Here is a 15,113-nt window from a genome sequence, read left to right as displayed (position 1 = left end):
TCACACAGTGGCCCATGCCTTAAAATGACGTCACAGGACCTTTACCGTGAACCAGTAATTCGCCCGCAGCATTAACCAGGATGGTCGCTGGATATGAGCCGCGAACCTCTATAGCAAGCGGTGACGAGATGTTAACTACCTCACCTCGTATACAGGAGAACGGCTCCTGTAAATTTCCACGTGATAAGCCACTTCATTGGGCTATCATTTGTGGCCAGGTCGCTTCTGAAAAAGAGCCATTTGGCTAAAGTGGTACTTACCTGGTAAAATACAAAAAAAGTTAATTTTTAGTTTAGAACGCTCTTCTGCAAGGCCACGTCACCGCTCGTCACAAGGCGGGGGGGGGGGGAGTCCTGTGTGGTGGCGCGGGTGCGTACCATCATCGTAGTACTCTGCCATGACGGGAATGAGTCCGCACTTCCCGGCAAGGTAAACCTGCCCCCCGTCGAGACTCATGACGTCCGCCTCGCCGTTCTGCCGCGAGACAGGAGGGGTTCGTCACTCAACGCGCGGTCGCCACCCAACACAGCCGGACAAAAGTAATTTCCCCCTCTGCAAGGGCGTTTGACTTTCCAGTGAGTCAAGTAACAACTCTCACAAGCAAATTTAGCGATGAGATTTGTATCTCATCGCTCTTCGCTTGAAACTGCACCAAGCAAAATCAGGCCAAGATCCAGGAAGTCAGAATGACAGTTATCATTCTCATGTCCTATGCTCCCCGCCTTCACCAACCCGCGTTGAATGCATGGTGAAGTGTGGCCAATTCAAAATCAAAGCACCCCTAAGTTGTGACAAGGCCTTCTGCCAGCAGCGGCTTCACCATCGGGCTGTGTACGTACCTGGGGATAACATTTTAAAACTTGCGTGGGCAGGGCAACAGCCACCTCGACTGGAGACCTCGAAGCCCGCCGGATTAGGAAGGCGCCTTAAATACGGAGCGTGAACCACGCACCTCCTGAGCACCGGTGTTTTGGTGGCTTTGGAGTAAGAAAGATTTCTGAGCCTGTGTATGTTCTCCCCCTATTCTACATGGGTTTCTTCCAGGTTCCTCCCATAAGTTAAACACACAGTGTAACTGGTATTAGCCAACACATCCCACTGCTTAAAAATTACTTGAAAATTGCTCAATGTGCATGACACATTGTAGCATCATCACCGCCTCCTCCTCCAAAAAACCTGGCAGGACCCTCTTGACAAAAGCGTGTCCCGCATCTCCGATGATCACAGTTGGCTACGTACGGTACAAAAGAAGTTCAACACAAAGACAAAGATCCCCCATATAGCCTTAACAGACTGTTGGGGCAAGAGCTGTTAGCGGGCAACTATGAAGGCCGGCACGGCACACGAGGGAGTGGGTGGCCAGCACCACGCGCGGCCATCTTTTATTTCCCCAGTGGCGATGTTTACACACCGCATCAGGTACTCATTTGAGGCTGAGTCGACCTATAGGAGGCCCAGGATCGGTTCAGATAATCGTCACCGGTGTTGGCCGTGAGCGGGAATCGAACTCGGGTCTCCGCGTTCATAGCGCAGCGTAGCGCTACCCGCTACACTACGAAGTTCGACACACATACTGTGCCGGCAGTAAACTGTGGTTATGCTGTGAACACCGAGGGGTGTGCCCGAGCCGCCGATGGGAATATTAACAATGGTGAATGCGGAATGCTAAACAAACGTAATGTACGTATGTTGAACTTCATTCGCAACGTACGTAGCCAACCGTCCTAATCGGAGGTGCGGGCTAAGGAAAACAATGAACAATAATAACAATTAACAATGACAATAATAATAACAACAACAATAATAAGGGAATTGCGCTCTGGTGACCCAAGGCTCACCTTGATCATCCAGATGCACTTCTCCATGGAGTGCGTGCCCAGGCAGCGCAGCTCGCGCTTGTGAAGGTCCCAGGCATCGCACTTGTTCTTCTCGCCGTCGCTGATGCAACACCAGCGCAGGGGGCTCTTCCCTACGAGACAAAGATCCCCCGCATAGCCTTAACAGACTGCTGGGGCAAGTGCTGTGAGCGAGCGCCTACGATGGCTGGCACGGCACACGAGGAGGTGGGTGGCCAACACCACGCCCGTAAATATAAATGTGGCGTTAAGCCCGTATTGAAACGGCTGTACGCCGTATGGACCTGAAAACTCAATGTCCCTGTACAAGAATACCGGTAAACCGTGTGGGTTGACAGGTTTGCTCCTGGCTCCAATCCATTGAAATGAACTCCCACTCCACATCAACACTGGCAACTTCACTAAACCATTTTCCGTTCATCCCTTAAGACTCGTCTCTTTTCATTAGCATATCCCTCCACTACTTCCTGTCCTCATCCTTAAAACCTTAACCATCCTTCCCCATCCTAATGTCGCCCCTCCCTTTCCCTTCCTTGCCATGGCTTCCCCTCCCCAACAGTCAAATTCCATCCCTTTTCCCCATTAGCCAATACTCCTAATGTACCATTTTTAACTCTTGTAAAGTGCTTTGACAAAAGCGCCGCATAAAATCCTAGATAAGATGAGGGTCAATACTGAGAACATAAGCGACGGAATAAACGGACGGACAAATACGCCTCCCTCCCATTGGCCGTCTCTCCACTTGGACCGCAACGTAGAGGCGCAGGGCGTCGTCGCGAGAACGGGCGCCGCCCATGTACCCTTTTTGCGGGCGCTGGAGAGGCTGGCGAGCGCGCTGGTGTACTCGGAGCCCAGGTAGCTGCGGTGGTCGAAGAGCGCCGGCAGGCGGAAGAGCGACTGCGTCGAGTCCTTGAAGAGGAGGTTCTTGCCGCCATACGAGGAAGAGCTGAACAGCTCAAACTTGCTTTTTTGAGTCCCGTTCACTCCAAAGTAGTTCTGGCAGCAGAAGCAGCAGCAGCAGAGGAGGAATGCGAACATATTTTGCAGGTAACCTAAAACTTGGGTGTGTGTAGGCAACACGACGATTGTCGTCATAACCCTCCACCACCCCACATGACTGTCACGTTTACAAAGGTATTAATCACGCGTGACAAAGTATTGATCAAATTTTAACAAACAAAAGTCCTCACCCGTCGCTATTTATAGTGGCCAGGTCCAAATTACAATAAATGGAAGTGATAATTTCTTTGGCAGTTCGAGACAGTTTTTTTAACTATAAAACTATTTTTTTTATTTTTCCAGGTAAGGCCCACTGAGCTATACAGCTCTTTTTCACAAGCAACCTGGCCACAAATGATATCTCAATGACCGTGGCTTATCATCACGTGGAATTATACAAGCAGGCAAATATTCTAAACGTGTGTTTTTAAATGTGGAGGGAAAAAACGGTCGATCCGGAGAAAAATCCATGCAACCACGGGGAGACAGAACATGCAAACTCCAAATATATAGCAGGCGTCAGGGTTCGGATCGAACCCATGACCTCCTGTAATACCAGGCGATGTAATTAACATTTCACCATCGTGGCAGCCACGGTGGCGATTAACATCTCGGCAGAGGAGGCAGGCCGCAATTGATGAGTTTGTTACCCGATGAAGCTCAAACCAGTCTAAACGAAAACCTCGCCGTAAGGTGAGGTAAAAGTCCAGTGACGACAAGTCTCAAATGTCACCCACGAGCTGCTTCATTGGCCAGAATTTTATAAAAACATTGGCACTGTGAGGGCCGGCGTTAGGGCCTTCGCCGAGAACACCGGGCTCATTGGAACAAGACCGGGCCACTCGGGCGAAATCTCCTCCTGAGCAGCAGCCGCACATAACGGACAGCCCAGCCAGCGAGCAACCGCGCGGGGATGGGCCCAGTCAAAGTTTTGGCCTTTTGACAATAAACTGATTTAAAAAAAAACCTAGCAATCGTTCGCGTCGTTGTGGAGAATATGAGCAACGGCATAATTGCACAGTGCGCCTGCTTGCACCTCCGATTGGCGCGGTTCGCTATGTACGGAGCGAAAGAAAGTGCAACATACATATAATATGTGCTTCATACATCCGTCTCTCCACGTGTGGAGGCGTATCATCACGGAAGATTTATTTTCGTGGAGTTTTCATCTTAGAGAGGTCGCATGATAACGTGGTTCCGGAAGGCCGTGCGTACTATTTCCAGACGCACAAATAACCGGATGTGCATCATCACCAGAACTCTGAAACCGACACCAATCCCCTGACTCCCTGGTCTCGAAAACATTCTGCCTCTAAATACCCGCAGAGACGTGGCGCAAACTGCAAGGGAGTTTACAACCTTTTCTTGCCGACGACAACCACCTACCCACCATCAACCCAAGACCTCGGATATACACCTCGCCATCGACTCAAGTTCCGATCCTCCTTCTGGAACCTCACCCAGATTTAGAAGAACGACGGTGAAGAGAATGGAACAACACGGACGAGTCCCAAACATCGCATCTCCTGGCTTTGACATTCCCCAAAGACACTGACGATGTAACCATCATCCACATCAGCAGAAGAACAGGCTAATGCGCACATCTCCTTTATGAATGGAAAATTAAAGACAAGCCACAGTCGCGCGATTGTGGGCATACAATCAAAACTATGGACCATCTAGTAAACCACTGTGGTCTCCGCTTCTTTGTATGTATGTTGAACTTGTTTCGCACTGTACGTTGCCAACCATGCTAATCGGAGGTGCGGGGGATGGACAACAAACTAAACACAAAAAGCAGTTCTAAAGAAATTAGTTTTTCAAGTTAAATATAAAGGTGCATAGCTCCAGTGGCTTCCTAATATCAGAAGAAAGAGAGTTCCAGACGATCTATGTTCGATGTTTAAACAGGAGAAATATCAAAACTACGCAAACTCTCTCTCCCGAAGCGCTCCCATCATGGCCAGCAGACTTCGTCATTGGCATCTATCCCCTGGTCACACTGCTCCTGGCCATCACGCGCACGCGCTGCAGAATAACGTGGGTGAGGGTGAGGGGGAGAGGTTTGGAGTCCCACCTCTGCCTCGTTGAGCAGACCCAGGATGGCGCTGCGCTTGCGCTGGTCGATGTCGTCGCTGCTTCGCGCCACCACGGCGTGCGCGGCCACAAACGCGATGTGGCAGCGGCGGAAGTCGGAGACCGGAGCGCGGCCGCCGTTCCCGCACAGCAGCTCGTAGCCAGCACGCTCCGCTTCTGCGCATTGACCATTGTTAATACTCCCGTCGATGGCACGGGCGCGCAACACAGCCCATGATAATCACAGTTCACTGCCGGCACAGTCGTATGGATGTACGTGTATGTTGAACTTCTTTCGCACCGTACGTAGCGAACCGTGCCAAATCGGAGGTGCGAAACTTCTGGATTGTTCGTAATTGAATTTTGGGTAATGCTACACAATGTTGGCTGTGCACGTGGCCTGTAATCCAGTGAGGGCCAACGCATCTCTTCAAGAGTGAGCGAATACTGTGTGGCGAGTTACAAATTGAATGTACTATTATGCTAATGAACTGGCCAAATCCGTACCGTTTAGACCCTCTGCCACCCGACACGGCCAAACAATTCAAATTGTCACGCAGTGTACATGCATTCGGGTGCCACAGTGGTGAGATGTTAAATGCCTTTCCTGGTATTTCGGAGATCGTGGGTTCAATCCCGATGCCTGTATATTTGGAATTTGCATGTTTTCTCTGTGGTCGCGTTTTTCCCTCCACATTTAGAAACATGCGTTGAGACTATTTGGCTGCTATACATTTCTACATAATAAGCCACTTCGCTGAGCCTATCATTTGTGACCAGGTCACTTCTGAAAAAGAGCTACATAGCTCAGTGGGCCTCACCTGGTAAATACATTTTTTTGTTAAGTTCAATTATTATTGTTTCAACTCCCACTGGTAAGTTGATGAACAATTCTCATAACCAAATTGAGCAATGAGATATATATATTAAGCTTCCATATCGCTAATATAATAATCATCTGCCATCATCATTATCTCTATTTACCACCTGTATTTCAACACCACCACTACCACATCATCATCATCGCCGCCACTACCGTTCTTCTATACATCAGTTATGAAGTTCGTACCCAATGTGAACCTTGAGTTTGATGATTTACATCACATATTGTGACACACACGCACACCGCATTTCATCACATTTTCATCACGTGTTCCGGGCGGCTGGGTGGTGCAGGAATAACGCTTCTGCCTCGCGGCAAAAAAGGTCTGGGTTTGATTGGCAAGCACGGGAGTTTCCTGCGTGGCGTCTTACGTCTTCCCCGGTGTCCTCCCATCAGTAAGTACGTGTGCTATGTGTTGGCCAAACGTCGGAATTCTGAAAAGTGACCTGGAAAGTATTCAAATGGGTTTTGCACACCGCAACAGCAACATCGGCCACCCTCTCCTGTGAACATGTTTTGACCGGACTCTCCTGACATGGAGATGAGACACAGCGTGGCTTTGTGGCTAAACAAATGCAATTCTTCATCATTGGACCTCCTTTGCCAGTACCAAAATGTAATAATAGGGTTTTTACCCTTTTTTCTGGCAACAAAACTGAAACCTATTTTACAAGGATTCATGTCTGCATTAACCACAATACCTGCAGTCAAAATGCAAAAAAAAACCACACTATGATAATATATGCATTGTCCTTGAAACTGATTGGTCCACACCAAGGGACGGCTTTCTTCTGAGCCTCGACCCAATTGACAGTCCATTGTCTTTGAGCTGTACGCCTTCTGGCGTCATCTGGTCGAGCACCAATTGGGTCGAGGCTCAAAAGAAAGCCGTCCCTTGGTGTGGACCAATCAGTTTCAAGGACAATGCATATATTATCATAGTATGTTTTTTGTTTGCATTTTGACTGCAGGTTTTGTGGTTATTGCAGACATGAATCCTTGTAAAAAGGTTTCAGTTTTGTTGCCAGAAAAAAGGGGAAAAACCCTATTATTAAATGCAATTCTATCCTTGCGTTTGGCAACATCTTAACGAGATTCATAAAACGACTTTACCAAGGCGTTTTACAGCAATTCTAAAATTGTACAGAGCATGATAATGATTTCAAATGAAGAATTGGGTTATTGTAAGTGGTGGTGTAGTTTTCATGCAGTAAAACAAGAGGTGCTTGATAAGGAGGGGTTGCGATACGCCTGGTGGTAGCTGGGGTGCTACAGAAAGCTGTTATAAATAAGTAATGACAATAGAGCGTGCATGCGGTGTGAGGGGACTAGTGGCCACGGGAGGTAATGACAGGGAGGTCAGCCTACAGTACGAATGCACTAGCGGCCACGGGAGGTAATGACAGGGGTATCAGTTGTGAGCGCGAAGGGACTGGTGGCTACGGGAATGTTCGAGAATGGAGGGTGGTCAGGTGACGGAAGAGAACGGTGGAGTCTGCCGGTGGAGTCTGCCGGTAGAGCGAGCGTCCAGAGTCAGCGAGAACGATCGAGAAGGGGATCGTGGCCTCGTGTCGGTATAGAAGGGGGAGATGCGTGGGAGACTCGGGGCTGTTGCAGTGGGGGTCTCCGCCTGATGTCAAGTGAGCGTGTCTTCAATAAAGTGCCATCTCAAGAGAAGTGTGTCAAAGTCGTCATTACAAATACATATATAAAACAAGCGCAGTCTTCATAAGAACAAATAATAACGATACGAGTGTGAGCAGTCTCCACGCACCCGTGGTGTCTTCGTTGACGGTCACGTGCTTCACAAACGCCACGTCCCCTGCGTCCTCCTTCAAACACCTGCGCAGACACGAGAGAGCGCGCGCGGGGTTCAATGCACGTCCATGTGTTCGCACGAGCGGCGGGTCGCGTTCACCTCCCTTGCCGGCCCTCATGGGCACCATCACGGGAACAAGACAACCACTCGCGCGCTTTCAGATGCGTTTCTGCGGCCGTTCTTGAACGCTCTTCATTCCAATATTAGGAAGCCACTGGAGCTATGAACTGTTCCATCATCTCGATTGAAAACTAATTTATTTAGAACTGCATTTTGTGTTTAGTTTGTTGTCCGATTAGCACCGGTTGGCTACGATGCGAAAGAAGTTCAACATACATACAAACGTACACTCTCAGCCATGGTATTTGTCCTTTAATCTGCCCCAGAAGAACAATGACGCTAATGAGCTGAACCGATCCCCGGCCGGGATTTGAACTGACGACCTTGCGACTGCGAGTCGCACTCGAGCACAGTGTCACTGAGCCCACTGTTGACTGACTTGCCGACTGAATGACTGGCATCACATTGCATTGATGACACTGATGCGTATTAAAGGAAGACACAACTGAAAAAGCAAGGTCAAGGTGTTTACAGCCAATGGCGATTGGGTCCCGAAACCGATTTGCATCTCTGATTAGCACGGGCGGCGACGTACGGTGCTAATCACCGACCTCTGGGTGCTACTTTGATGCCCATCCCGGTCACATGCCCCCTCACCAGTTACATTGTACGGTTGTGTGGTTTTTTTAGCTATTGGAGGAAAGCAGAGAAGCTCCCCGGAGGAAATCCATGCAGAGCAGGGGGGGGGGAGGGGAACGTCCAAATCTCCACGCAGAAACTCACCCGAGTCGAGATTGTATCTCAGGCCCTTCTTGCTGCGATGCATAAGTGTTACCGCTGCGTCTCCCAGTGGCATGACTGGTCAAACCGAGTTTGAAGTTGATTCTGTTTAACCGGGTGAGAACTCCAATGCCAGGATGAGTCTCAATTGCAGGAGTAGTTTTCCAGTCAGGGGCGATGATTGCTGCTATGTATAATGCAATTTATTAATATTTGGGTAAACTGTGCATACAATGGCCTACTCTTGCGAATAACGTCATGGGAACTTGAACATCTACTGTGAGTGAACCCACGGCATGCAACCATATTATGGTTAATATACTCCGCAGTAAACTATATAAAAAAAACATTTTTACCAGGTAAGGCCCACTGAGCTATATAGCTCTTTTTCAGAAGCAACCTGGCCACAGATGATAGCTCAATGCAGTGGCTTATCATCACATGGACATTTAGAGCATCCAAATACTCTTAAAGCATTTTTCTAAATGTGGAGGGAAAAACCAGAGGTCTCGGAAAAAAATCCACGCGAACACAGGGGGAGAGAGAGAGACACTGCAATCTACAAATATACAGCAGCAGGCATCGTCAGGGTCAGGATCGAACCCACGACCTCCTGTATACCAGGTGAGGTAGCCACAACGGCGCCCAATATCACAATTGCACGTGGACTGTCAGGCATGGCTTCAGACATTGCTCGCTCGGAACGGCTGATAAGAATCGGGGCGACCGGCTGGATTCGAGCCGCGCAACTCCGCGACGAGCAGTTGGCCGAGCGCGCTACGGCTGGGCGGCGTGACGTGCGATGCCTCGCCTGAACGCGCCGCCGTAGTCGTAGTAGGGCTCTGCGGCGTTCTTCACACACTTGTTGTCGCCCTTGCCGATGCACAGCCCGCATAGCTTCGCCTTGGAGGCCTTGTCAAGGAAGGGCAGCTCCTTGCTGCCCGGGGCGCAGCTCGACGAGAAGAAATTACTCACGGCTGTGGGACGGGGACGGGGTCGATGTCGCGCAGGGAACAGCAGAAAGGAATTGAACATTGCGATGAAGGGAGGATTGCGGAGAGTGCGGGGTGAGACTTGTATTCTTAAACGTTATTTTGTTTAAACTCTGTGACTACTCAACAAGAGACCGGGATGAGTCTCATTGGCAAGAATGACCTGGATCATCACGGTGACAAGATTAAAGCAACAACAACAAAAAGACGTCCCGTGCCTAGCGATGGAGAGACAGGGAGGTTCACGCGGTGAGGTTCCTGTGATCGTGAGGTCATGAATCCCAGCCAGCAGAGCTACTGCCGCTCTTCAAATCGTCGGTCCTGTGCCTCCATTCAAAATGCAGCTGAAACATCTTGTTTTGGGTTGCATTCATTTCGCAAACCCCTTAACTCATCATGAATACGAGTGAGCGCACGCCGGAGCTGGCACCAGTGTCTCGTGTGGGTAGCATGGCGTGTCAGGTGATGCAAACGGAGTCTGGTGACCGATGATATAAAAAAAAATGTGATTGACGTCCCACAAGTGGGGGCTCACAACAAAACAACGTCGAATAACTAAAACTAAATACATATTCAATAACATGGTGGAACGGTTTACGGTACGGTATGGAAATGCTAACGTCATTTGTGCGAAAGGCAAACAAAACCCCGATTGCTTCATCCCAGACAACACACAGTGATAACTCTGCACCACTTGTTTAGAGAGCTCTGAGTCAATATGAAGGACATCATCTCATCCTGTCTGTGAAACCAGTGGGAGGCTCACAGCCCCAGAGCTATTAATAATTTAACTCTGTCCAAATATTTGAAGCTGGGCTTAGCAGAATCCATCTGCCAAGTCATGATCTACATCTAGAGCCTCTGCACTATCAGCAATTCCTAGTGAGGAATGTCTGACACAATGTCTGACACAATGTCTGATGGCCCACGTGCTACTGTTATATTGGGCGCCTTGGTGGCAAGATGTTAATTACCTCGCCTGGTGTGCAGGAGGTCGTGGGCTCGATCCTAACCCCAACGGCTGCTGTATATTTTGAGTTTGCGTGTCTCTCTCCCCGTGGTCGCGTGGATTTTTCTCCGGGTCCTCCGGTTTGTCTTTACACATTTAGAATCACGCGTTTAGAGTATTTGGCTGCTATAAATGTGCACGTAATAGGCCACTTCGTTGAGCTATCATTTGTGACAGCCAGGTTGCTTCTGAAAAAGAGTTATACAGCTCAGTGGGCCTTACCTAGTAAAATAAATAGAAATATTTGTAGTTTTCCTACAATGCAATACGTTCTATATGAGTATTATTATTCTGCTTGATAGCCTAGGAAAGCCTCACCAAGTCTCAATAACTTTTCAGAGGTGGGTCCTGCCAAGGGTCGATGTTTGCTGCTGATGTGTAATCTCAGTTGAGTCATTTGCAGGTCACAGTCCACCATTGGGAGTGTTTGGCCAATACCGATGACTGTGGGAGTGTTTTTTTTAGATAGGGGTGGAAACAAAAAAACCCCGCAGGAATTCCAAGCAGAAGGGGGGGGGGGGGACGGGGGGAGATCACCCAGACAGAAAGGTGTCCCGAGTTTGGAATCAAACCCAGGATGTTCTTGCAGTGAGGCGCAGGCGGGTCACCACTGCGCCACCCTGCCGCCCTGGAATGTCAGTCCAAAAGGAGAGATACCATCTGGAGGAGGGCACCTCCCATGGAGATGGACCCGTGAGATGAGCTCAAGTAGCGTGGCAGGACCAAGAGAGAAGCCCTCATCCAGGAGTGAATTGGCAGGAGGTGGAGACTCGTAACCACCCGTTAAGCGTTTCTGTCAAACTCCCCACAGACCGTTCCGCGTGGACACGCCGGGGGCAGCACCTTTCTCGACGGAGCCGGAACTGGGCCCTTCCCACGTGAGGATGCCTTTCTCCAGGAGCTTCCCGATCGGCAGGTTCCAGCCGGCCGACTTGCCCACGCCCGTGTGGCACGACTTCTTGCCTCCCAGGTTGCTCAGGTCCGACACGCGGCCCGCCTTGGCCACCGCCACGGCGTAGTAGCACACACCCTGGGCTGGAGGATACGGGGGAGGAAGAGGGGAGTAAAGAAAAACCCTACAAATAAAATAATATACACGCGGCTTATGGGCCTATTACGTGCTAACCTCCCACCGCTCGTGGATCTGCTCCCGCTCCTTCACGGCCGAGGGGCGCTGGCCCCTTTTTCCACCCGTCCTGGTCTCCCGACCTCTTCGCAAGCTCCCCTCCTCATTTTAGACTCTGTGAGAAGGGGGCTCACCTGGTCTCGAACTCCCATTCCCTCCCTTTAAGCTTGTGGCTTTGGTGCTCAATACCTGCTTGGGCTAAAAGGGGCGGTGGGTGGGGGGGGGGGGGTAAAACGTGTGTAGTTCATTTAGAGCAGAATACCAGAATCAGAATCTTTGTTTATATTGGAGGAATCTTATGAGCTATGAAGCTCTTTTTCACGAATGTCCAGTGATCCAGTTGGTGGTGGATCCCAGGTAGGGGGGGGTAAATATCTTATTCACCAGGGGCATGGTTACCCGCACCTCCCATTAGCACGGTTGGCTACAATCAGTGCGAAAGAAGTTCAACATACATATGCAATGATTTAAATTGTGTAAGCTGAGATTTGGCATAGTTCAGATGCTCTAAGTGATTGGATATTTGGTCTATCACTTAAGTCAGGTTACAGGTGGTCCGTCGATATTCAATATCTGATCCTCAAGGCGATACCACGGGGTACCAAATAATACTAAATGGCCGAGGCAATTAAATATTTTATTTCTGGGACACCATTTTTTCCAGGGGTGTAGTTCACTCCGCGACTGGGGTACCAATCCAATCCGACATCGAAAGCGGAGAGGATGATTGCGCTGAAACCCTGAACGCTCGTACGCACCATAGTGGTGCTTCGTGTACAGCTTGTCGAGATGAGTCGATTGCCGCATCGCCGACCATCAGCAGACTAAAAATTACTGCATCACGGACATTATGCAAGAGCCGGGGTACTATGGTGCCCCGGGGTACCACCATAAGGTTCAACGGAGTACCTAATAGCCACCAATTAGAATTTGTATACATTCATTAATATTAATAGAGCCCCAAATTGGCTCACTAGTGTTCGTGACGTCAATGTGTTATTTGGGTCAACTTTCTCGACACAAATGCGCTGTCGGTTTTCCGCATTTTCTAAGCAAGTATCGGGACACGAAGTGAGACCCAACTCGACCACAGGTCATGAGTTGTGTAGCTCTGAGCGAAAGGAAGGCACCGATAGGCAATGGAACGTGTTTTTTTTTTGCTTGTTTAACTATCATCACCACATCTGTGTACTATCGCAATTGAACCGAGAGACAAAAGATAAGCACAGGAATGAGGGAGAAAATACAAATCGGACATCGAACAATTAAAAGTAACACAAAGTGGTGATATATTGCATAGTTTTGCGTGAACCTGGTACCCATGGCTTATAGAGAGAATCGTGGTCTATAAACATATGGCAGTTCACCAGCATTGGTCCGAGCAAGCCTGCATCTGCTAATGACATCGGAATCAGAGTCTTTATTTAGACTGCAGCAGGAATCCAATGAGCTATGAAGCTATTTTTCACAGAGATGCTGAATGTTGACACCACACCAGAGTTTTCTGCCAATGCTGCTGATGCGATGCACTCGCAAGAAGGTCGTGTGGTCACGGGATTGTGTCAAAAATAAAAACACTTAATCTTTTCCGTGAAGACAGATTTGGGAAGGTGTTATGTATTTTCCTTTAAAAAGTGGGCCTTCTGGAATGGTATTACAGATCATGAGGGATGTTGATGGGAGGTATTTATCCAGCAGTGGAGAATGGCTGATGATGACAACGATGATAAACTCTGTGGCAAAGTAAAAACATTTCTGTAAAAATAAATTAGTTTCACCTCTTAATCCCAGTTGCCGCTGCAAATGTAGAAAGCAAACATGTATACATTCTCAAGTCATTCTTGTAAGGTAAGCCACCCAAGCATGTATTGTGATCTGGTGCTCCCACAATGCACCAGGCAAAGTGATGCAACGATGCAGTGAGAGCTCGCTGCGTGAAGCTCTAAGGACACAATGCGGTCTTGGGGTTTTCACTGTGGTTGTGGATGCATCGTGACGCTTCACAGAAAGCTCAAGGCTGATGGTGATGACAGATACAAGTGAGGTAGCAGTGCATGTCATCATCATCAGATAAAATAAAACGTCATATCTCATTGATAAATGTGGTAGTGAGGATTGTTCTTCAACTCATTGGTGAGCTGAATCAATAATAATTGGCGTGTTAAACGCTTGTACACGTGACAATTTAATTTGGTTGGCTGTCTCGGGCAGTGAAAGATGGTTTTCAGAACACAAATTGTGTCAGATCATTATGCGACCTAACTCGAACATGCATCATTAAGGATTAGCATGACAATTGCAACAATGATGACGATGATGATGATTGAAGCTCTTACCGGGCCCGTAGTCCTCGCCTGCAAGTGGCCTCAGGAGGTAGGGGGCTTCTCCAGCCTTGTAAATGTCCCCTCCGTCCAGGGTGACTGCATCTGCGCGGTGCGACTAGGGGGACAGGCGTCACAAGAGCAGTCATGCATCTCCGCTGGTCAGCTTCGGGTCTCATCTCTAATGACGCACACAGAACGTCTAGCAACTGCAGCTTGTCCACGAGCATTATGACCACGGTTGTTGTACAATGTTTTTTTCTTTTCTGCTGATTTTTGCATTACCAGCAACCGCTTAAAAAAAATGTGGTTACCGGTTTTGCCGCAATGCACAGAAATGTCTAGAAAAATAAACATTCCTACCTTTGTAACTGAGGGAACCTAAGGGAGCTGCCACAGTGGTGTGATGCTTTAGCAAAATATGAAGTTGTATCCTACCTTCACACAAACGCACACCCTATATAAGTGAAATAGTTCATATATTGAACTTTACAATCCAGAGGTCACCAGTTCCAGTGCATCTCCTGGTGGCGGTTGAACAGTGGAACGAATATCTTAGGCCGCAGTGTGGTTTGTACGTCCGCGCGTGCCAATCAGTGCATTCATTATTTATATGCCACTGGAAATGATTCCTGGAACCGATAATCGATTCTGAAAATCGTTACAGGTTTACTGGTCATCATTTAACAACCCTGATGACTGCACTCTAACATTACCACCACCATTGCTGATCTACCACTGCCAGCACCACCATCCATCACAGTGTCATCATCATTATGAGACCTCCTTTGCCAGTGTTGTGGTTATTGCAAACATGATGCCTTGAATAAAGGTGTCAGTTTTTTGTGCCAGTTAAAAGGCTAAAACCTATTACTATGTCATCATCAGTATCAACATCATGCATTGCTGAATTACATTTGTACCACCAGCACTTGTATGACGAGTAGCAGTGTAACTAATTTGTTTGTATTCTTCATAATTGCTATGCGGGTTTGGCCACGTAATTAACTGGAAAATGTTGTGCCGTGAACACCCTCCACCACCCAAAGCAGCCAAACGTGTTAAATTGTGATGTGTACACGCATGTAATTGGCCAGTAATTACTGTTTCAGCTCACCGGTAGGTTGAAAAACAATTCTTAACCAGATTCAGCAGCAGTTAGATACGCGATGTTGAAACTATGTCAAGCATC

The 15,113-nt window shown here is 48.5% G+C and overlaps 1 protein-coding gene across 1 annotated transcript in view; it reads right to left on the bottom strand.

Moving 5' to 3' along the window:
• The window catches only part of LOC116954471 (serotransferrin-1-like), a 31,136-nt gene that overhangs the window by 13,247 nt on the left and 2,776 nt on the right, over nucleotides 1-15,113 (bottom strand). The window contains exons 3-10 of the mRNA XM_032975011.2: nucleotides 13,937-14,039; nucleotides 11,318-11,509; nucleotides 9,285-9,450; nucleotides 7,589-7,656; nucleotides 4,933-5,108; nucleotides 2,657-2,852; nucleotides 1,839-1,969; nucleotides 378-474 (exon numbers count right to left, since the gene is read on the bottom strand). Coding sequence (XP_032830902.2) covers nucleotides 378-474; nucleotides 1,839-1,969; nucleotides 2,657-2,852; nucleotides 4,933-5,108; nucleotides 7,589-7,656; nucleotides 9,285-9,450; nucleotides 11,318-11,509; nucleotides 13,937-14,039 — 1,129 coding nt within the window. The remainder of the gene's footprint in view (nucleotides 1-377; nucleotides 475-1,838; nucleotides 1,970-2,656; nucleotides 2,853-4,932; nucleotides 5,109-7,588; nucleotides 7,657-9,284; nucleotides 9,451-11,317; nucleotides 11,510-13,936; nucleotides 14,040-15,113) is intronic.

The sequence above is a fragment of the Petromyzon marinus genome, chromosome 55 (genome assembly GCF_048934315.1).
Source record: "Petromyzon marinus isolate PM22_M1 ecotype Great Lakes invasive population chromosome 55, UKy_Petmar_22M1.pri1.0, whole genome shotgun sequence".
Lineage (NCBI taxonomy): Eukaryota > Metazoa > Chordata > Hyperoartia > Petromyzontiformes > Petromyzontidae > Petromyzon > Petromyzon marinus.
This window is presented reverse-complemented; position numbering and strand designations above follow the sequence as displayed.